Source organism: Chelonia mydas, chromosome 11 (assembly GCF_015237465.2).
Source record: "Chelonia mydas isolate rCheMyd1 chromosome 11, rCheMyd1.pri.v2, whole genome shotgun sequence".
In the NCBI taxonomy this organism is placed as follows: Eukaryota; Metazoa; Chordata; order Testudines; family Cheloniidae; genus Chelonia; species Chelonia mydas.
Genome location: NC_051251.2, coordinates 72788798 through 72812654, shown reverse-complemented (window position 1 = coordinate 72812654; position 23857 = coordinate 72788798). Strand labels below are relative to the sequence as shown.

Here is a 23857-nt window from a genome sequence, read left to right as displayed (position 1 = left end):
ACATCCAGGGGACTGCTTTATAACTTGCAGATGTGCAATGGACAACTTGTGTACTCGATTCTAACACCAAATTTCTCACATTAATCAAATTAATTAATGCTCCCCTATTTGGCACTCCTTACTCAGGCTGAGTTTCCTCTGCAGTTAATAGAGAATATGATCCACATAAAGTAGCTCTGGAATTCAGTTTACAATTTTTGACAACATGTCCTCTTCTCTTTTGTGGCATTTTAAAGGAATATGAGATCTGGCCCCATAAAATCCTGTGAACCCTACTGAAGACTGACTTTGCTAGAGGAGTAGAACTGTACTGTACTGACTAAAATGCTCTTTCGGTTAACAAACAGGAATGTTTACAAGATGAATTTATAATCTGGTACATTACCTAAAACGACAAAGTATGACTACAGTTAATACTGGTAAAATATTTAAATTACATCATACTGCAAAGAAATTGAAGTCAGTATTCCTACTGAAGCTGTGTCAGGAAGTCTCAGAAATCATAACTGATATTCCAACAATCCCATTCTGGATCAGAAACTTGGGTGTATTTTCACTGATGTCCACAGAACTGCACATGTGTGGCTCTCAGCAGAGATAGGCCCCTTATGTGATTTATAATATAGATTTTAATGTCATTAACATTGAATAGCTTTAAACGCTAGATGAGAGCACTACTAACCTAACCTGTGGCTTGATACTAACTGCTACCAAACATTGTTCCACATTTATATTACTGAAATGTTCACAGACCATTATAAAAGCACCATATTTGTGCCCTGCCTCAAAGAGTTTACAAGCCATAGGAAAATAAACTGCAATGACTACCCCGAATATAGACTCTAATATCCCAATCACAAATGTTTACATTCAAACCCAATCCTTCGTTTGACTTTCCTACCGAATGCTACAAATATTGGCTATATAAAGCATCCATCGGGTGAGATTGATTTTGGAATCATATCACATACAAAATATTTTCCCTCAATCTAAAACTTATGGTCACTAACTTTTAAGTGCACTTTTACATTTAGATATTAGGCAGAACAGTAACATTGGTCTCCTACAAGTTCTATTCTCAATAGCCATATTGTCAATAAAAGGGGCTCGGTTTCTTTATTTAGGCCAAGATTTTTCAAAAATGAAATCCTAAATGCAGGCTCCTAAATTCACACTTAGGCCTCTAAATAAGTGGGTTGATGGGAGTAGTTGGGCAGTTCAGCACTTATGAAAGTCAGGCCACTTATTTAGGTGCTCAATAAGGACCTACGAGACTGGAACCTAAATTTAATCTCTCATTGTTAAAATGTTGGTACTTGGTTGTCTGTATTAAACCTATAGATATGATTCTCTAAACAGGGGTTACCAGTCCCACTGCTTCTCCACCTTTCAAACAAGTTCATCTGCATTTAGAGCATTTTTTTTAAATTAGTATTTCTACCCACTGCTCACAGCTGTGTTTCAATCACTTACTTTTATATGTTCATGTAGCTGAGCCTCATGCTGACGGGAAAGTTGCTCATGCTGCCTCTGGAACTCAGCTATAAGGATTTGTCTCTGAATTTGTTGTTTTTGTTTGAGAGCCAGGAGTTCCTGCTGGAGTTGCTGTTCTCGGAGTGTAGGTTCCGTCACTGGCATGGAAAACTGGTGGTCCAAGCGGAGATCCATGGGGACCGAAGTTGGTGCAACTTGCAAGGGCAATGCTGTGTTCACATCAACTGCAAAATGAAAAAAAAAAAAAAAAAGTGATCAGCCTATTTCCCGTTCGATAGTGAATTTAGCTTTGGCTTTTAGAAGACATTCTAGGAACCACAATACCTGAATCAAGAACACCATCTCTCTTATATTTCATATTGTAAAAGGAGACACAATCTAGGTTTGACAATTTATTCACTCCCTGAGACGGTAGCTTGTTTTAAAAGCAAAACGTGCCCTCTCTCTTTTGGAAAAAACTTGTGTTATCCAAAAACAAGTATAGCAAGGAATATGATGTATGGTGTTTTCAACAAATTGCACATGAGCTCTCTTGATCTCATTGCAAGTTTGCACCAACGAAAGTTTCCCAAATAAACTGGGTTAATAATGCTTTTAGCCAAAAGCAAGCCAGTAAGTGGGACACTGGTCCCTAGGAAAACTTGGCAAATGCAGTGTAATTCTAGCCATGTCAGTATGGATATTAGAGAGACAAGGTGGGTCAGGTAATATCTTTTATTAGACCAACTTCTGTTGGAGAGAGAGCCAAGATTTTGAGCCACACAGAGCTCTTCTTCAGGTCTAGGAAAGGAGGTACTCCCAGCCTCACAGCAAACTGCAAGGTGGAACAGATTGTTAGCATAAGTAATTAGCACATTTATTGTAAGGCAGGGGTTCTCAACCTCTCTCTTTCTGAGGCCCCCCAAACATGTTATAAAAACTCCACCGCCCACCTGTGCCACAGTAACTTGTTTTCTGAATATAAAAGAGAGGGCCGGCGCTAGGGGGTAGCAAGCAGGGCAATTGTCCAGGGGCCCATACCACAGGGGGCACCATAAGAACGACCATACTGGGTCAGACCAAAGGTCCATCCAGCTCAGTATCCTGTCTACCGACAGTGGCCAATGCCAGGTGCCCCAGAGGGAGTGAACCTAATGGGTAACGATCAAGTGATCTCTCGCCTGCCATCCATCTCCACCCTCTGACAGACAGAGGCTAGGGATACCATTCATAGAATATCAGGGTTGGAAGGGACCTCAGGATATTATCTAGTCCAACCCCCTGCTCAAAGCAGGGCCAATCCCCAATTAAATCACCCAACAGATTTTTGCCCCATATCCCTAAATACCCCCCTCAAGGATTGAACTCACAACCCTGGTTTTAGCAGGGCCAATGCTCAAACCACTGAGCTATCCCTCCCCGCATTCCTTATCCATCCTGGCTGATAGCCATTAATGGAATTAACCTCCATGAATTTATCCAGTTCTCTTTTAAACCCTGTTATAGTCCTAGCCTTCACAACCTCCTCAGGCAAGGAGTTCCACAGGTTGATTGAGCACTGAGTGAAGAACAACTTCCTTTTATTTGTTTTAAACCTGCTGCCCATTAATTTCATTTGGTGGCCCCTAGTTCTTATATTATGGGAACAAGTAAATAACATTTCCTTATTCACTTTCTCCACACCACTCATGTTTTTATATACCTCTATCATATCCCCCCTTACTCTCCTCTTTTCCAAGCTGAAAAGTCCTAGCCTCTTTAATCTCTCCTCATATGGGACCCGTTCCAAACCGCTAATCATTTTAGCTGCCCTTTTCTGAACCTTTTCCAATGTCAGTATATCCTTTTTGAGATGAGGGGACCACATCTGTACGCAGTATTCAAGATGTGGGCGTACCATGGATTTATATAAGGGCAATAACATATTCTCCGTCTTATTCTCTATCCCTTTTTTAATGATTCCTAACATTCCGTTTGCTTTTTTGACTGCCGCTGCACACTGCGTGGACGTCTTCAGAGAACTGTCCACCATGACTCCAACATCTTTCTCCTGATTAGTTGTAGATAAATTAGCCCCCATCATATTGTATGTATAATTGGGATTATTTTTTCCAGTGTGCATTACTTTACATTTATCCACATTAAATTTCATTTGCCATTTTGTTGCCCAATCACTTAGTTTTGTGAGATCTTTTTGAAGTTCTTCACAGTCTCCTTTGGTCTTAACTATCTTGAGCAGTTTAGTATCATCTGCAAACTTTGCCACCTCACTGTTTACCCCTTTCTCCAGATCATTTATGAATAAGTTGAATAGGGTTGGTCCTAGGACTGACCCTTGGGGAACACCACTAGTTTCCTACCCCTCCCCGTTCTGAAAATTTACCATTTATTCCTTTGTTCCCTGTCTTTTAACCAGTTCTCAAACCATGAAAGGATCTTCTCTCTTATCCCATGACCACTTAATTTACGTAAGAGCCTTTGGTGAGGGACCTTGTCAAAGGCTTTCTGGAAATCTAAGTACACTTATGTCCACTGGATCCCCCTTGTCCACATGTTTGTTTGTTGACCGCCTCAAAGAACTCTAATAGATCAGTAAGACATGATTTCCCTTTACAGAAACCATGTTGACTTTTGCGCAACAACTTATGTTCTTCTGTGTGTCTGGCAATTTTATTCTTTACTATTGTTTCAACTAATTTGCCCGGTACTGATGTTAGACTTACTGGTCTGTAATTGCCAGGATCACCTTAGAGCCCTTCATAAATATTGGCATTACATTAGCTATCTTCCAGTCATTGGGTACAGTAGCTGATTTAAAGGACAGGTTACAAACCAGCTAATAGTTCCGCAATTTCACATTTGAGTTCTTTCAGAAATCTTGGGTGAATGCCATCTGGTCCCGGTGACTTGTTACTGTTAAGTTTATCAATTAATTCCAAAACCTCCTCTAATGACACTTCAATCTGTGACAATCCCTCAGATTTGTCACCTACAAAACATGGCTCAGGTTTGGGAATCTCCCTAACATCCTCAGACCTGAAGACTGAAGCAAAGAATTCATTTAGTTTCTCTGCGATGACTTTATTGTTTTTAAGTGCTCCTTTTGTATCCAGGGGCCCCACTAGTTGTTTAGCAGGCTTCCTGCTTTTGATGTACTTAAAAAACATTTTGTTATTACCTTCTGAGGTTTTGGGTAGCTGTTCTTCAAACTCCTTTTTAGCTTTTCTTATTACATTTTTACATTTAATTTGGCAGTGTTTATGCTCCTTTCTATTTGCCTCACTAGGATATGACTTCCATTTTTTAAAAGGTTCCTTTTTATCTCTCACTGCTTCTTTTAATGGTTGTTAAGCCACAGTGGCTCTTTAATTCTTTTACTGTGTTTTTTTAATTTGGAGTATACATTTAAGGTGAGCCTCTATTATAGTGTCTTTGAAAAGTGTCCATGCAGCTTGCAGGGATTTCACTCTAGTCACTGTACTTTTTAATTTCTGTTTAACTAACCGCCTCATTTTTGCATAGTTCTCCTTTCTGAAATTAAATGCCACAGTGTTGGGCTGTTGAGGTGTTCTTCCCACCACAGGAATGTTAAATGTTATTATACTATGGTCACTATTTCCAAGCGGTCCTGTTATAGTTACCTCTTGGACCAGATCCTGCACTCCACTCAGGGCTAGATCGAGAGGTGCCTCTCCCCTTGTGGGTTCCTGTACCAGCTGCTCCAAGAAGTAGTCATTTAAAGTATCGAGAAATTTTGTCTCTGCATTTCGTCCTGAGGTGACATGTACCCAGTCAATATGGAGATAATTGAAATCCTCCACTATTATTGAGTTCTTTATTTTGATAGCCTCTCTAATCTCCCTTAGCATTTCATCGTCACTATCACTGTCCTGGTCAGGTGGTCGATAATAGATTCCTACTGTTATAGTCTTATTAGAGCATGGAATTACTACCCATAGAGATTCTATGGAACATTCGGATTCATTTAAATTTACTTCATTTGATTCTACATTTTCTTTCACATATAGTGCCACTCTACCCCCCCTGCACGACCTGTTCTGTCCTTCCGATATATTTTATACCCCAGAATGATTGTGTCCCATTAATTGTCCTCACTCCACCAGGTTTCTGTGATGCCTATTATATCAATATCCTCCTTTAACACGAGGCACTCTCGTTCACGCATCTTATTATTTAGACTTCTAGCATTTGTGTACAAGCACTTCAAAAACTTGTCACTGTTTATCTGTCTGCCCTTTTCTGATGTGTCAGATTCTTTTTGTGAATGTTTCTCGTCTGATCTGGCCCATACTTTATCCTCTTCCATCCTCTCCTCCTGACTAAAACCTAGAGAATCTCTATCAATAGACTCTCCTCTAATAGAAGTCTCTGTCCAATCCACTTGCGCCTCTGCAGCAATCGGCTTTCCCCCATCCCTTGGTTTAAAAACTGCTCTGCAACCTTTTTAATGTGAAGTGCCAGCAGTCTGGATCCACTTTGGTTTAGGTGGAGCCCATCCTTCCTGTATAGGCTCCTCCTATCCCAAAAGTTTCCCCGGTTCCTAATAAATCTAAACCCCTCCTCTCTACACCATCGTCTCATCCACGCATTGCGACTCTGAAGCTCTGCCTGCCCACCTGGCCCTGTGCGTGGAACTGGAAGCATTTCTGAGAAGCTAAGTTGCTCAGACTTCTGCTTCAGCCCCAGATGGCAGGGCTCAGGGCCCCAGGCTTCAGCCCCATGCAGTGGGACTTGGGCTTTCTGCCCTGGGCCCCAGCAAGTCTATCACTGGCCCTGCTTGGCGGACCCTCTGAAACCTGCTCACGGCCCCCAGGGGGCCCCTGACCCCTGGTTGAGAACCACTGTTGTAAGGGACCACCTAAGGTAATATGATCACTCCAGAGCTGACCTATCAGTCCTCATCCCCAAAGGAAACCTGAACACTTTCAAAAAAGGAGCCCGGGAACTTAAATGCATTACTCTGCTAGACACTAAAAATCATGAACTGAACAGAGACACTCCCAGAAGGGCGTTTCAGTGCAGGAGGGGGCACAGGGCTGGGGTATGGGGTTGGGGTACAGGAAGAGATGAGAGGTGCAGCACTTACCTCTAGCGGCTCCCCAGAAGCATCAACATGTCCCTCCGGCTCCTAGGTGCAAGGACAGCGGCTAGGTGGCTCTGTGCAGTGCACGCTGCCTCCCCCCACTGTCGTCAACCCCCGCAGCTCCCATTGGCCGCAATTCCCGACTAATGGAAGCTGCGGAGCTGGTGTTCGGGCAGCCCGTGGAGCCCATCTGGCCACGCCTACGCCTAGGAGCCAAGGGACATGTTGTCGTTTCTGGGAAGTGCGGAGCCGGGTAGGGAGCCTGTCAGCCCCACCAACCGGACTTTTAATGGTCCAGTCAGCGGTGCTATCTGGAGCCACCAGGGTCCCTTTTCGACTGGGCATTCCAGTCGAAAACCTGATACCTGGTAATCCTAAAGAGGACCCACAGTTTAACAACATCATAGGAGCTGCACACTAAGTGAGAAACTCATATTAATCTAGGGAGACCTAGTACACAGAGTACTAACTGAAGACCTCAGGTCAATTCCTGACTTTCACTGTTCTGATGGGTGATGCTGCCTAAGTAACTTTCTTCCCAATGCCTCAGTTTCCCCATCCACAAAAGGAGATGATACTGACCTTTTTAAAGATCTAAAGATAAGAGCTCGGTAGGGTATTAATATTATTACATACTTAATGCAAACCGCTAAATTAAACCTATTTTATGGGATATAGTTGTGGCCAAAAATTTACAGGGAAATGGGAAAAATTCAAATGTCAGGTGAAGATCAGAGAGGTCCCAAGAACACTCCCTTTCCACGAGGGAAAAACTGTAGTGTAACAGAGAAGCACTAAATACAGCTCAGTGTACTAGCAGTTAATGCAGGGGTTCTAAAGCAGATGGATACCTAGGAAAGCCACATCATGCCCCTTTGTACAGCGTAGCATCTGTTGGGAGATGAGCCTTTGAATAATCAGGATTCAGGAATAAAGAGGGTATAAAAATGTACTTGAATACTTGGCATATTAAAGAATTAGTGATTTAGCTACTCAGAGCATTTCACTGAGAACTGGGAACTTTTCATAAAGAAGCAAACAGGGCAGGTGTTTAGTGAAAACACTGCAGCAACATTGATCTCAATATATTTCCATTGTTTTTCCTTTTACAACCACAACCATCCACCATCATCTAAATATTCAAAATGCAACCAAAATTCTAATTCTGTACCGAATATTACAGCTGTTTATATTTGCTGTATTTTTAATGTTTTGCTCCATAAGAAAACTCAGTATCTCCTCTGATATGTTTATATTTATATGAAAACCCATATTTGTTAAAAAAAAAATCTTTAAAATATATGTAAATTTAACCTTACAAAAAATCCTTAGTCCTCTTCAGAACGATTTACTAAGTTTATTTACAATTAGAACATGCAACATCTTGGAAAATACTTGTGCTAACAAAACGTTTGTCAAATTATCGAAGTATAAAAATGTGGTCTTTGGGTAAATTTTCAATAATGTTTCTGCTTAGAACTACAAACGTTTCAGGCTATCGTTTTTGATGAGACATACAGTGGTCTCATATAAGCCATTTTAACCTATTATAGGGTTTCAGTGGTACATGAGAAATTTCCTATACATGTGATGGGGAAATGCTGCAGCTGGGGGTGCAGCCATGGGTGGCGCACAGCCATGGGGAGAGCGCAGCTCCCACTCTGGAGCTAGCTGCAGCTGCGGGACAGGGGTGTATGGCCCTGGCTGCAGCCATGGCTGGGGGGTGCCTAGCCCTGGCTGCAAGACCAGGATGTGTGGCCCCGGCAGAAGCTGCAGGGCCGGGGTGCACAGCCCCTGCTGCAGCCCTTGTCACACCCAGCCGCAGCCAGGGGGTGGGGCACATGGCCCTGGGCATGCACTGGCCTGGCACAAGCCACAGGGCAGCGGCTGCAGGGTCCTGGTTCCAGCCCCAGCTGCAAGGCAGGGGGGCACAATCTCGCCTCCAGCCCCATCTCCAGCCCCTGACAGCTGAAGCTGAAGAAGTCACGTAGGTCCGGTAGAATCACAGAATCTGCCTTCCGTGACTAAATCGTAGCCTTAACAATGTTCAATAAAGGAACAGAGATGTGTATAGTAGGTCACCATCTTGTAAATTTCTTCACATGAATTTTTTTCTCTGCCTAAGAAGCAGTCACTTCTCTGACTGAACTAGCTCAAGAAGGGATAAGAGAAATCAGTCAAAATGACTCAGATTCTTTGATAGCAAATTTTACTCATGTGGACTGCAATATCTGACTGCTTATATGTCCTCTATAGAAAATAAGCAGGGCTTTGTTTTTGCCCACATAACTGTGTTTGGGTCAGAAACTATTTGACAGAATCTGATGAGAACTGAGGCATGAAGCTGAATCTCCCCCAAGCAGCAAAGAATTAGGACAAACTAAAAGATGGATAACATCATGATTTACATAGAAGGGCAAATTGTTCTGAGAAACAAATTGGGGTGCGGGTCTATAAAGCACTTTATCTAGGGAAAAAAACTATATAAATCGTTCCATCGTACATAAAACGGCCAGCTTGCTAACCATTCTAACTGAGATGCTGGCTACCAGAAAGACAACTAATTGTCATACAATATAAGGAAATGTCAACTAACATCTAAAACGAAAGCTTTCATTTTATGCAAGATTAAACTCATTCTACTTTAAGACTGGTTGCTTAATTATGGGTTTTATATCAGTCACTTCCCTATGGAAGTGACACATGGCTGCAAAACAAGTTGACTTTGATGTGTCCTTAAATGTCACCTGCAAATATCTACAAAATATAAATACTAAGTTACGGTTTTGTTCTGAATGCCCCACCGAGCAATGGTAAGGGGAGTATTCTGTACACAAATCATCTTTTAAAATGTACTCTTCAGGGGTGAAAGTAACATAGAAGACTTACCAGTACAGAGGCCCGACTCCTGGCCCCCAAAAGGGGTGGGGCCCTGGGCGGAAGGGGCAGGGCTGGGGGTCGGTTTACCCCAGCCAGCCCATCCACGCTGCCTGGCCCGTGCCGCTCGGGGCTCTGGTGGCAATTTAAAAGGGCTTGGGGCAGGGCCGCCAGCGGGAGGGGGCAAAAGGCGCAGCGACGTTAAAGCGCTGCCGCACCAGCACTTTAACATTGGCTACATATGTGCCAGTACTGGCGGCCACTTCTTACGGGTACGCCATACCAGCCTGCTTGCACCCCGGTATTCTTCCTCTCTCTCTCTCTCTCCGCACTGGTCTTGTCATATCTGACATGATGGATTGCCAGCTCTCACTCCAAAACTGTATTAGGCCATCAACATAACAAATACCCTGAAAATACCATTCACAAATGTCCTTCATCATCAAATAGGGGTGTTTTTATTGGGCCTTCCATGGGCTTAATGTTCTTCAATATTTTTATCCATTATCTGGAAGTAAATATAAAACCACTACTGAAAGAAAATATTGGAGGAACGGCAAATAATGAGGAGGATAAAACAGTCATTCACAGTGATCTGGATTACTTGGTAAGCTAAGGCCATTCACACAAAATATATTTTAATACAGCCAAGTGCAAGGTCAAACAGCTAGGAACGAAGAATCCAGGCCACATCTACAGAATGGGGAACTGTATCCTGGAAAAGAGTCACTCAGAAAAGGATGTAGAGGTCATAGTGGACAAGCAATGCAAAGTTGTGGCAAAAAGGGCCACCACAAGCCCTGGATGTATAAAAAGGGGATCAGTGAATAGGAACAGAGAGGTGATTTTTAACTCTGTATATGGCATTGGTGAGACCAATACTAGAAATGCTGTGCACACTTCTGGTGTTCACATTTAAAAAGGATGTTGAAAAATTGGAGCAGGTGCAGAAAAAAGCCACAAACACAATTTGAGGGCTGTCTTACAGTGAGAAACTTAGGACGTGTCTACAAGGTGGGGTAATATGCTTTTGGGGTGGGGGTGCAATACCAAAAGTGCACTAACAAGTTGTGCATTAATTGGCTCATGTAGAACCTGCTCGTAACACAGTGAAGGCTGCCTAGAGAGCAGTACTCAGCGCACAGTAGGGAACTTTCAGGGAACACCAACAGGGTCTACACAGACCAATTAACATACAACATGCTAGTGTGCTTTAGATACCACACGCCGTGGGGTGCATTATCCCACTTGTTAGAAATGTCCTTTGAGTGCTCAATTTGTTCAGCTTCTCAAAAAGATGATCAAGAGCTGACTTGAATTACAGTGCATAGGAACCATCACAGAGACAAAATACTGGGTAAAGGCTTTTTCATCGAGCAGAGACAGACATGGGAAACAATGGCTGGAAGCCAAAGCCAGACAAATTCAAATTCGAAATAAGGCACAAATGTTTAACAGTGAGGGTGATTAGCCACTGGAACAAACTACCAAGGGAAGTGGTGGACTCTTCAATTTTTGTGTCTTCAGATCAAAACTGGACACCTTTCTGGAATGTATGCTTTAGTTAAACACAAATGATTGAGTTAATTACAGGGATAAATGGTTGAAATTCTATGGCCTGTGTAATATAGGACATCAGAGAGTATATGATCTACTGATCCCTTCAACCCTTAAACAAAACAAATCTATGAACTGTTCTGGAGCCTGGTTCTGTCAGCCCACCTAAAACTGAGACCTCTAGGACTGAGTTCCCAGGTAGTTATTGAGACGTCTAGGACTGAGTTCCCAGGTAGTTACTGACTTCTCAGCCCCCTATAAATAAGGGAAAGGAAACTGCAGCTACCGCTGAAGATTGGTTCTGGACCTTCTCCTATATGATGATTTTATGGACCCTGACTTTGCACATAATCAGGTAAATTGGAGGAAAAAAATAGTGCTTATGCTCTGAGAAGGTTTCCATCTCCCTGTCCAGTTAAAAAAAAATGTGATCATATATTTAAAAAACTGTACTGTAATGCAAATGTACAAGCTGACAGCATTAATGTTGCATGGATAGCCTTAACTTTGACATTTCTTGATTTGTGATAGCTACACAGACAGTGCTAAAGTGCTGTCTTTCACATGATGTGCTGCTTTCAATGGGGCACCCTTGAAGGAATGAATGGAACACAATTTTTTTTTTTTAAGAGAAGATGATTGTTTCTAGGAATTTTTAGTCTTGCATTTAAAGGTGGGACATGGAGGAATAGTGGACAGGTTTAGGAAGAGATTCCTGTGTATAGGTGAGCTGCATGGAAAAAGGTCTACAGATGACAACTAAAGAAGAATATGAAGGGGGTGGAAGCTGTGGCTTAGGCTGAGGTGCTCCACTGCCAGAACTGCTTAGATATTTGTCAAAAGCAAGGCTTTGTCTGGAAAAGCGAACTCTTACCCACCCCTTCAAAAACAGCACACTCTGCAAGGGAGCAGAGACTATTTTGGGGGTACGGTGATTCCTCACTTAAATTCCTCAGTTAATGCTGTTTTGTTGTTACGTTGCTGGTCAATTAGGTTATGTTGCTGATCAACATGCTAGTTTAAAGTTGCGCAATTCTCTCTTATAACGTCGTTTGGCAGCCGCCTGCTTTGTCTACTGCTTGCAGGAAGAGCAGCCCGTTGGAGCTAGCTGGGAGGGGTTTGGAACCAGGGTGGGCCGGCAGCCCCTCATCAGCTCCCCGTTCCCTTAAGTTCCTTGTGCCGCAGACTCCCAGCAGCCTATCAAGCCAGCAGTTCAGCTGTCCCTCCCCCCACTGCCATGTGCTGCTCCTGCTCTCTGCCTTGGAGCTGCTCCCCGGAGTCTCCTGCTTGCTGTGCAGGGGTGGGAAGGGAACGGGGGGGTAACGTCAGGGTGTCCCCCTCTCCCCCCCTCCTCCTGCACCCCACTTACCCCATTTCCATATAGAGCAGGGTGGGGACACAACAGGGCTCAGGACGGAGGGAGCTTCTGCAGCAGCTTCTGTCTCAACTTGTTGATCTACTTAAAAAGGCAGTGTACTTAGAGTGGGGTCAGCGTACTTAAAGGGGCAACGCGCATCTCTCTCTCTCTCACACACACACACTGTGTATGTCTCTGTCTGCCATGCTGTCTCCCCTCCCTCCATTCGTGCTGCCTTGCAGAGTATGAGACTACATTAAGAACAATGGGTTAACCCTTGAGGGCTCAGTTGATTGCCAGTTCATCATTTAGCAGTAAGGCATTCCCTGGGAAATATCCCACCCTCTGACTTCACCACCTCAACCAAACTTCCCAATCATCATCTCTGTGTACCAGTATTAAATTACTTAACACTTATACTGTGTGTACACACACACACACACACACACACACAGTCTTTTGTCTGGTGCAAAAAATTTCCCTGGAACCTATTCCCCCCATATTTACAGTAATTCTTATGGGGAAATTGGATTCGCTTAACGTTGTTTCGCTTAAAGTCACATTTTTCAGGAACATAACTACAATGTTAAGCAAGGAGTTACTGTATGTTTAGAAGTGGAAACCATTGAAATGGAAAGTAAATTACAGTATGAAAACTAAGACAGGGAAGACAGACAGACTGCACAAGTCCATAGTGTGAGTAAGTCTATCTGGGAAGAGAGGTATGCTGGATTTTTTTTGTAAGCAAAGTTTTCAATTTGCCTAAATTTTACCAGTGATACTAGCAGGTCAAAAAAGTGTTTCACATAAGCTGATATCCAAACTATACACAGGGACAGAGATGACATGACTGACACCATCAGTGAAATGCAGCCACTTCCAAGGTGGAATGTAGCAATTGTTTACCACACAAAAATGTAGTTTAGCAGATGAAGTTACTTGTATGAGAGAGAGAGAGAGAGAGAGAGAGAGAGAGAGAGAGAGAGAGAGAGATTCTCCAGATGAAAGTATTGAGGGAATTTACATGAGAAAAAAGTAATTATCTAGCCCAAGCACTACAGACTCAGAAGAGTGTTCTATCTAATGAATCACCAACAACACTTTCTGCTGCACCTAGTTGTTCCTAGAGGTTTCCCATATAAGAACATAAGAATGGCCATACTGGGTCAGACCAAAGGTCTATCTAGCCCAGTATCCTGTCTTCCCACAGCGGCCAATGCCAGGTGCCCCAGAGGGAATGAACAGAACAGGTAATCATCAAGTGACCCATCCCATTGCCCATTCCCAGCTTCTGACAAACAGAGGTTAGGGACACCATCCCTGCCCATCCTGGCTAATAGCTATTGATGGACCTCTCCTCCATGAATTTATCTAGTTCTTTTTTGACCCCTGTTATAGTCTTGGCCTTCACAACAGCGTCTGGCAAGGAGTTCCACAGGTTATATGAAAAAATACTTCCTTTTGTTCGTTTTACACCTGCCCACATATTCAGACTATTCGGAAGAGAGACTTTTTTTTTTTTTTTTTTTTTTTTTTTTTTTTTAAAGTGGATGCTATGTCAACAAAAGGTCAGTTGGCTGGAAATGCTATTTTTCATCCTACAATTTGCTCCTGACACTTTCTTATTGTTTTCCTTCTTTTCTTTTTTCCCTGCTCCATTTTTCCCCCACTCTCCCACATTCCTCTCCAGATCCAGAAGCATAAAAAAGGAAAATAGCCACCACTAGAACCTTGTATGTGCCCTGGAACATACTGTAGAAAATTTCCCATACAACATCTGGCTTGGGAAAATGACAGACCATTACACTCTGTAGTTTCACACACAGTTGTTTACCACTAACAGCAGCACAGAGATAGCATCCTGTTTCAAATGCAGGTATCATCACAAAGCTAGATGAATCTAAGAATCTCGGTTGGAGTTCACTGACCATTTGTGAACCACTTACAACAGGAGATTTTTGTATCGGTGATTCTAATTTAAAGACTGTGTATAACAGGTAAACAGGTAGTCATAGAATCATAGGACTGGAAGGGACTTCGAGAGGTCATCTAGTCCAGTCCCCTGCACTCATGGCAGGACTAAGTACTGTCTAGACCATCCCTGACAGGTGTTTGTCTAACCTGCTATTAAAAATCTCCAATTATGGAGATTCCACAACTTCCCTAGGCAATTTATTCCAGTGCTTAACCACTCTGACAGTTAGGAAGTTTTTCCTAATGTCCAACCTAAACCTCCCTTGCTGCAGTTTAAGCCCATTGCTTCTTGTCCTATCCTCAGAGGTTAAGAACAACAATTCCCCCCCCCCCCTCTTGTAACAAACTTTTGTGTCCTTGAAAACTGTTATGTCCCCCCTCAGTCTTCTCTTTTCCAGACTAAACAAACACAATTTTTTCAATCTTTTCTCATAGGTCATGTTTTCTAGACTTTTAATCATTTTTCTTGCTATTCTCTGGACTTTCTCCAATTTGTTCACATCTTTCCTGAAATGTGGCGCCCAGAATTGGACACAATACTCCAGTGGAGGTCTAATCAGCATGGAGTAGAGTGGAAGAATTACTTTCCGTGTCTTCCTTACAACACTCCTGCTAATACATCCCAGAATGATGTTCACTTTTTTTTTTTTTTGCAACGGTTTTACACTGTTGACTCATATTTAGCTTGTGCTCCACTATGAACCCCAGCTCCCTTTCTGCAGTACGCCTTCCTAGGCAGTCATTTCCCATTGTTTATGTGTGCAACTGATTGTTCCTTCCTACGTGGAGTACTTCGCATTTTCCTTATTGAATTTCATCCTATTTGCTTCAGGCTATTTCTCCAGTTTGTCCAGATCATTTTGAATTTTAATCCTAACCTCCAAAGCACTTGCAACCCCTCCCAGCTTGGTACCGTCCACAAACTTTATAAGTGTACTCTTTATACCATTTTTTAAATCACTGATGAAGATATTCAACAGAACAGGCCAAGAATTGATTTCTGCAGGACCCCACTCGTTATGCCTTTCCAGCATGACTGTGAAACACTGATAACTACTCTCTAGGAACGGCTTTCCAACCAGTTATGCACCCACCTTACAGCAGCTCCATCTAGGTTGCATTTCCCTAGTTTGTTTATGAGAAGGTCATGCAAGACTATATCAAAAGCTTTACTACAGTCAAGATATACCACATCTACCGCTTACCCCCTACGCACAAGGCTTGTTACCCTGTCAAAGAAAGCTATCAGGTTGGTTTGACACGATTTGTTCCTGACAAATCTATGCTGACTGTAACACTATCTCCAAGTGTGGGAGTGAAATATGTAATTAAACAACTGGCTACCTTTACAGTTTATTGGGTTACGTCAGTCGCTCCCAACCTAGTGGCCTACGAAACAACTGATGGTTCATAGTGCTCATTCCTCCTTGTTATTAACTGTAACCATTAAAAGACATCTAAAATAAATTAAACATTAATTTTCCATGGAAGCAATTGCAATAGTTGCCATAAGGATGCAATGTGGCCAGTAATGGGGGGAGAGATGGCCATGAGCCAGTCTCTGTATTAAAATAAGGACCATCCTATGGAAAAGTCTGAGAACTCCTCTGTTAGATAGGTTGGAATGGTTATTTTATATATTTGTGTTTACAATTCACTCTGCTGTGGTTCCAAGACCAGCTACAGTCTGTAAGTACTACCCTTTAAAATAGTCAAAAATCACAGTTGCTCCTCCAATGGCACCATCACATTCATAAATGAAAAAGAGAAAGATTCCAAAAACGAATATACCACAAAACAAAAAACACAAAAACCCTGCCTTTGTCAGTAGAAAGGGAAGCGAGAGAGACACACCACTAATGTAGTTCTTACTCATGAGAGGTTCTCAGATGCTCTACGACATGGGCCATATAAGAATGGAGAGAGAGAGAGAGAGAAAGAATGAATGAATATGGGCCAGATTTTCAAAACAGCTCACCATACAACAGCTCCCCCCCAAAGGCCTGATCTGTAGTCAAAGTTGTACCAGTTTTACTGTAAATCAGTTTAAAAATAGATTTTGTTTAGCATGGATGCTCTTAATTTGAGTTTGTGATATAATGCATCAGCTTAGGTATTTTATAGCCAGACATAAAAGGGGGAGTTTAGAATTGTGTCAGCATTTAAGTATAAATTTTAGGGGGTACTAAAGTTAGACCTAATGCTATATGAACATTAACGGTTTGGGAGCAGGGGGAAGAAATTTTACAGTTTGAAATTAATATTCGGTTTCCTAGAGTCCAAAATCTGAACAAAAGCATTCAGATTCTTTTTTTAAAGACTGAAGATACATTTACTAATGTTCAACTAGTTCACTCAATCTTCAAAAACTATTGGCTCACATAGAGCCATAAAATGTGCATTATAGCAGATGGGGAGAAATCATTTGAGAAGAAGTTTGGCCTAATGTTTCCCTTATGATCTCTTCCAACTATGAAGTCTGTTCAACAGATTCTGTTCACACCGCTATGAGAATTCTCTGATGGCCAGCTACACTGGAGACTAGGACTTCAGAATTCAGCAGAGTAATGACAGACCTCCAGTGTTATCAAATATCTCTAAACATAAATACTAACCTGGAAAACACATACAAATGTATAAAATATTTTAAGAACAGGCACACAATTGATTTTCCTAAATATGGAATTTCCACCACCACGGTTACTTGAAAGTTTTTTTCCCCAAGATAGAACAAGGCTATCTTCACAGTAAGATTCCTAGAGTACATATCTTTGAGAGCCTGCCAGAACTCTCAGGATGCTTTAATGCAGACTAATGAAAATATCCACACAAAAAAGCAAGCAGCAGAAAACAAAAATTCTAACAGCTAGAGAGTATGCACAACTTGTCTTCAGAAACAACATGTACTGTGGTTGTGAAGGAGCCAATTTACCATTTCCATCAAAACAACATTTAAGGGCATGTCTACATTTACCTCTGGACCGAAAAATTGACTGCCGAGTGCTCTCCCGTCGACTCCGGTACTCCACCGGCACGAGAAGCATAGGCAGAGTCAACGGGGGAGCATCAGCAGCCGATCTACCACAGTGAAGACATCACGGTAAATAGCTCTAAGTACGTCAACTTCAGCTACGCTATTTTCATAGCTGAAGTTGTGTAACTTAGACCAACTTAGCTCGCCCCCACCCCCCCTTAGTGTAGGCCAGGCCTGAGATTTAATAGACAAAGCCTCTGCTCCAAGAGGACTATAGGTATGATTCATCATATTCACGGTAAACAGTATGAAATCTGCATGATAACTATATCTGAAACAGGTGGCAATACATTTCTCACAATTTGGTTTTTCGTGTTATGTAATTCTGAATCTACTGAAGATACATTACTGAGGGCAAAGTCTGATCTTCGTTATATTGGGGTAAATCTGGAGAATCTGTATTGACTTCATAGCAGTGAGTCAGAATTTAGCCTCAAATTAGACTGTCCAACCAAATCTAGCTTCTGTCCATTATGAGATACAGGAATTTTGTATCAAATACAGTGTATGATCATAAAACAATCCAAACCCTTAAAGAAATAGTTAATACTAGAGTAGTCAGCTGTCTTTGGGTTCCCTCCTCAGAAAGCTTCTGAGAGGGAAATAATGAAAATGAACAATACTATGCACAATTTTGCTAGCTCTCACAATTTTATTGAATCTTTCAATGTTTGGTGTTTTTCTTCCAGCCACAGTTTAGAATTCTTATGAGAGAATCCCACCATTCTTTTTTTTAAGTAAGTTTCTAGCCCTTATTGTTGCAGAGAAGAACTTGAAATTGTGAATGCTAAAGGATCAAAAACCAGAGGGAAAATCAAAAGAACTCCCAAGTTTGTGTGCTTAAATTTCATGGTTTTTAAGTCCAGTGTATGAGTTTTGTAGGCCTGACAAGATAGCTGAACATTTGGGGGTGGCAGTACTGCATACATCTTTATGGAAACACTAAATAAAGATTAGAATTTCTAAAATGCGGGTGGAAGTTGTTTACTCAGTCTGGCTAATCTTCAGAGCTAATCTGCATACCTTCACTTAGGAACCATTACATCAAAATTATTCACGTTAAGTGAAATTTCAGTTCTAAATATGCTCCTAAAATTTCTTCACACACTAATTCATGACCCAAGTGCCAGAGTTACTAAATTTAAAAAATAAATGCTATTAAATGGCAAAAGAAATCAATACTTAAGCTGTTCTGCATTAGACCAAACGGAGTAGCTAAAGTTTTGCATTACTCAACCACTGGAGTATTTAGAAGAGTATAGTGAGCAATTCAGAGAGCTTTTCAGCTCTAAATTACTATTAATTTGCTCTGTAAAAACAGCTTAAGTTCCATTACGTTAAAAAAAAAGACCATTTAATATTCCTGAGAAAACTCAACAAATGTCACATTTTTAATATTGAGTAGAGATACAATGGAGCAACAAATCCACAAAAAATGTCTCAAGTCCTAGCACAGTGTGCCAGCTGCAGAGATCATAACCATAATTCTCATTCATTGTATTCAATGAGTGGTGCGTCAAACATGACTCGTACTATTTCAGTCTCAAAAACTACTTGAAATGCCATGAGTTCCCAACAGAAGCACTGAATGCTTCTGACCTGCAGAGCCCTCCTGAAAACAATAAAACCTTTTCTACTTAATGAACACATCATCAAAACAAAAAAGCCTGTATTCATGAATATTTTATGGTAGACTAGAAAATTGCTTTTATAGGTTCTGCCTTGAGAACATATTAATACAATCAGATTAATGACGTTAGCAAAAGCACAAAGCCTATATTCAGAATTTTAATGAGAAATACCAAACCCATGAATTAAAAGACAAGATCTCAATTATGAATAATAAACTATCTTATGTTCTCCACATCTTTTCCTTCACTGTAGGAAAATAATCAGTAAAAAGGAGGACACTGCATTTATTTTTCACTAGATATGCAGGGATTTTGTTCAGTCTCTCCACTTACTATTACTTTCATAACATGCTAAAACACACTGTGCTATTCTTCTCTCCCAAAATAATGAAGACATTTAGAGGTTTCCAGGAAAATGTATGTTGTAAATTAGCTAAGATCTAAAGCATCCCACTCTTTACCGGTTGAAGTCATTAAGAGTCTGGCACTTAGTTAAAAATGTTACATCTGATAAATTTGGAAATTCATAGTTTGCCCAAAATATGATTAATGGGAGTCATTTGTTGGTTAAGAATTGCTATAATGAACTGTTCGCTCTAAACATTGAATATTTTCACACAGTATGTTCCTCGTATATTTTCCTGAAAGATATCTTTTTACATTAAATTATTTCATATTAAGTCTATATATAGTACCACGTTGCTAGATTTTCATGCACTAGTATTCTTTTTTTCTTCTTGCCCCAGCACACTGGCAAATAACTTTCTGCAATATTGCATCTCTGTCTATGTGTGTGTATAGATATTTTTTCTGAAAGGGAGTGGGGGAAGTGTCACATTTATACACAAAAAAATTACATTACATTTCTTCAAAAGAATTTGAATTTTTCTCTTTTCTGATATAGTGTTCCTGGCAGTCTTTAAAACACTGAACATTAAAGCATAAAACATGCATTAAAAAACACTTATTTTAAACAAAATATACCCTCAGTATGTAAAAATTTAAGAGCTCAATTAAAATCTTCTCATTTTCAGTGTAATGTTTACTTAGATACATTTTACTCAAAGGAAATGTATGTCCCAGAATTAATTTTAAATTGATAAATAGATTTCTCACAAAATAGTTTATGTAAGGTAAAATAGAAGACAATACCTTTGTTACACTTTGGGTGCAATGTCAACTTCAAATGCAGATGTATTAAACTAGTCTTTTGCTTTGTGACACTCTCACACGCACATGCACAGACAGACATTCACCTCAAATTCCACAGAATCTATAGAATACTAACTATCTAGCCACCAAGTCTGGTTTACTCCTCACTTTTCTCCTGATCCAAGGGAGAAGCTACATTAATCACCACAGTCTCCTATAAATACACCAAAGGTAAGTTTCTGCTCAAGGCTGGGGGAAGAAAAACAAGATTAAATAGAGTACAGACATACCACCACGTGCCTGAGAGACAGCGAGCTTTGGAGACAGAGTGCGCAAAAACCCAGCACAAGAGCATTTCAACACATACAGTAACTCTGTAGTCCCTGGTGTATTTCAAACCACAACACACCAGGGAGGAACACACTCCTTCTGGATCAATGTATCTGAATGTAGGAGTCCAGTGGTTTCCAGAAACTATTGGCTCAACCTCCCTCCCTTCATCCCCACCCTCTCAAGACTTTCTTTAGCTTTGTTTCTGACTAATGAGTTTGCCTTCCCTCTAATTACTGCCATGCTAGTGTTGCCCTTCAGATAAATTCTGCCAATACAGCTTGTCAAGTATTTTAGTATAAAATAAAAATAAAATGAAGCAGCCTGGTCTCAGTCTTTCAGTTATTACCATGAAATACACTACCTTTCTGAAAAAACAAGGTATTTGCATAGTATGATGCACACAATAAAGGATGACAGCTATTTCTGATGCAGCTGAATGAGTAAGCACGTGTACAAATCTCCCCTAAGAATTATTTTCAGTGGTTTTCATTGCTAGATGGAACTGGAAATAGTACTGTATGTGTCGAGGTGTTTAATTTCACATTTTATTTCCTCAAGGCTGACCCGTTGCACTATTCAAAGCCTAAAAATGCAGGGTACTATTGTCAGAACAATTTCCACATGTCAAAAACATGTCACATAAAAGAACAAGTATACTGAACAGCTGGGAGACTTCAAAGGCATGAATGCAGTTTCCAAAAAACAGCATTAATTTGGTACAAATCATCTCGTAAATGAGGTAAGGATAGTTTTCTTCTGGGTGAAATTTTATATTTGCCTATCCTTATGTATTCTATTGGTGTCTCTTAAAAAAATTAAACACACCATATAATTTTCAAATACCCTTTTTCTGCTTCCAGTTCCAGTGTTTGTCAGCACTAAAGAGAACAACGCCTGTCAAACAAAATAACAAAAACCCTAAAAAACACCTGGTACTGTTCTGAAGGGTTCATTGTGCATGCAAAGCACTCTTTCCACTGTCTACACTTCAGTAAATGTCAAAACTCGCCGAAACACTACGACAGTGAGATCAGGGCTATTTATAGAAACAAGCTTCTGCAGTATCTGACTGCAGTGCCAACATAAAAGAATTATATTTTCCTGTAAACCATAATGAGACAAACGAAAACATGGAATTGCATCATAATCATCTTTGAAAGATTATCACATGAGGTGTATTTAGTCCACAATATGCTAGTTTTCTGCATATCATTGAGTTTGTTATTAAAATATGCTAATGAAATTAGCTCACATTAAACTGGGAGTCAAGAAACCAGCTATCCATTTCAATGCAAGACTAGAAATGTTCGTTAGAACAAAAAGAAAGAAAATAAATTGAGATTTATGTTAGCATGATGTCATAACCCATAACCAGTGCTTCAGCTAGTGAGTTTTGAATTGGGACATTTAACAGTTAAAACATGAATGAAATATCAACTGCAGAGCATTGCTTTTTATCTCACAGAACCCTTAATATCAAATATCCACCTGCTCTTTCTGCATAATGTCTTCTCAGAAAATGCATTAAAAACACTACAAAATCTAGAACTATTAGTCTTTATTATGAGAGGTTTCCTACCATCAATGATGTCTTGGTAATGATCTTACCTGTGGACTGTATGTTACATAAAACAATCAAATATTTACAGTGTTACTAGCCACCTTCAAAGTCAGTGTTTGCTAAGAGACAGATGATCACAACAAAGGTTTTTAATTTAGAGACAATGTTGAGTATGACCAAACCAATGCATGTGTTTAAATGAAAAAGAGGAAATACTTATTCAAACAAACTATTCTGTTACCCACAACTCACTGGGCTAAAAAGGCTTGCCTCCCACAGCACATTAATACTGGCTGTCACAGACTACAGCATTTCTGATGATTTGTCCATGCTCGAAAAGAAGGTATCTCAGTTCACCACAGTTGCTATTAGTTCTGCACAGCTCAACACTTGCATGCTTTGGATGTGTGTGGGGTGAATTCAAATAAAAGCCTTGGTCATCCTCCTCGGAATTCACACACATTTCTAGTAATGGCAGCGCGGATTCCCTACAACCAACACACAGGTTGCAATGTGAACACGAAATGGAATGTTTTTGGGATATGAGAAAATTTCAGCCTGAATTGGAACTGAACTTAATGATCCTAACACCCACTGAAAGTTTTCAAAATGAGGAGCTGAACTTTGGACAACAGATGGGGTTTTAATGTTACTTACTCATTGCAAAGAAACATCTCGTTTTCTCATATTTAATACAATCTAAAGGCATTCCTGTAAAATGCTTACGGAATATGTAATCACATCTTTTTTGTAAAATCTTTAAATTAAAATTACTTCCACTTGAATATAGATCCCGCTAGTAAGTTCTTAAGTTTTATTCAAACAGGAAACTAAAATTGAAGATCAAAGAACAAAGACTAGATGGTTTATCCAACTCTTTCCTTTGTACTGGAATCTCAAAATACTATGGAAAGTTGGATTTTGTGTCTTCTACAAAAAATGAAAAGTAGTGAATAGTTTTTAGGACAATTCAGTCTTACCTATCAAACAGTCTCCTCAGGGAATGGGCAAGCACCAACCTGGACACTTAAACATCATTCCACCTAATTTATGCATGGAGGCAGAATTATGAAAATTCTCTTTAGGGATCCAACAGCCTGCTTGGTGCCTTAGACCCCTAAGTGGGAAAACAAGGACAACAACATAGAAAAATCCAAGGGATGGATGTTCCTGACTGGCAGATGTGTACTTCTATTGGAAGACCAATTATCAGTCAAGACAAAAACAGTGTTACAAACTAGAAATGAACTAATTAGAAATTGTAAGCAGTAAGAGACACAAGAAAGAGAATAACCAGTTCTATGAACTACAAAGACTGTGTCCAAGATTAGCAGCATTTGTTTTAATTTGGATTATTTTGAAGGAAAAGCAAGACAGCGAGTGCAGGATCCTCTGACTAAAACCTGAGGAGGCCACCAAATCTACTTTGTAATGCATAATAAAGAAGTGGAAACCCAGGTAACAATAACTTTAAAAAGTCTCCTCTGAGAAGGTTTTGCTTCCCTCTGACCAGAAAGTTGCCAAGATGGAATAAAGTGAGAGCACAGACTCCGAAGTCCAGATCTGTGAATTATATCCAGAAGAGCTTGTTTCTTTATTGGGCAAAATGATGGAGGTATGAAGAAAGAAATTATGTGTACAAAGGGTGATACACTGTACACTCAACTGCATTACCCAGTCAGATTATCTTCAGGGCCCATTGGTCACAAGCTAAACTTGTCTAGACATTTAAGAATTCATTTAGCCTTCATCTTACACAGTTTATGAAATCTGGACTGTCCCCTATGCTCACTGTTATTTAGAG

At 40.5% G+C, this 23857-nt stretch overlaps 1 protein-coding gene across 12 annotated transcripts in view; it reads right to left on the bottom strand.

The window, feature by feature from the left end:
- HDAC4 (histone deacetylase 4) overlaps positions 1-23857 on the bottom strand; it is a 459989-nt gene that overhangs the window by 221935 nt on the left and 214197 nt on the right. For 10 of the 12 annotated variants that reach the window (XM_027823219.2, XM_043525826.1, XM_043525825.1 and 7 more), the window contains one exon: positions 1474-1718. In XM_027823219.2, coding sequence (XP_027679020.1) covers positions 1474-1718 — 245 coding nt within the window. Of the gene's footprint in view, positions 1-1473; positions 1719-12380; positions 12432-23857 lie in introns of those variants that run through there. The other 2 variants (XM_037912738.2, XM_043525828.1) reach the window with 2 other exon arrangements.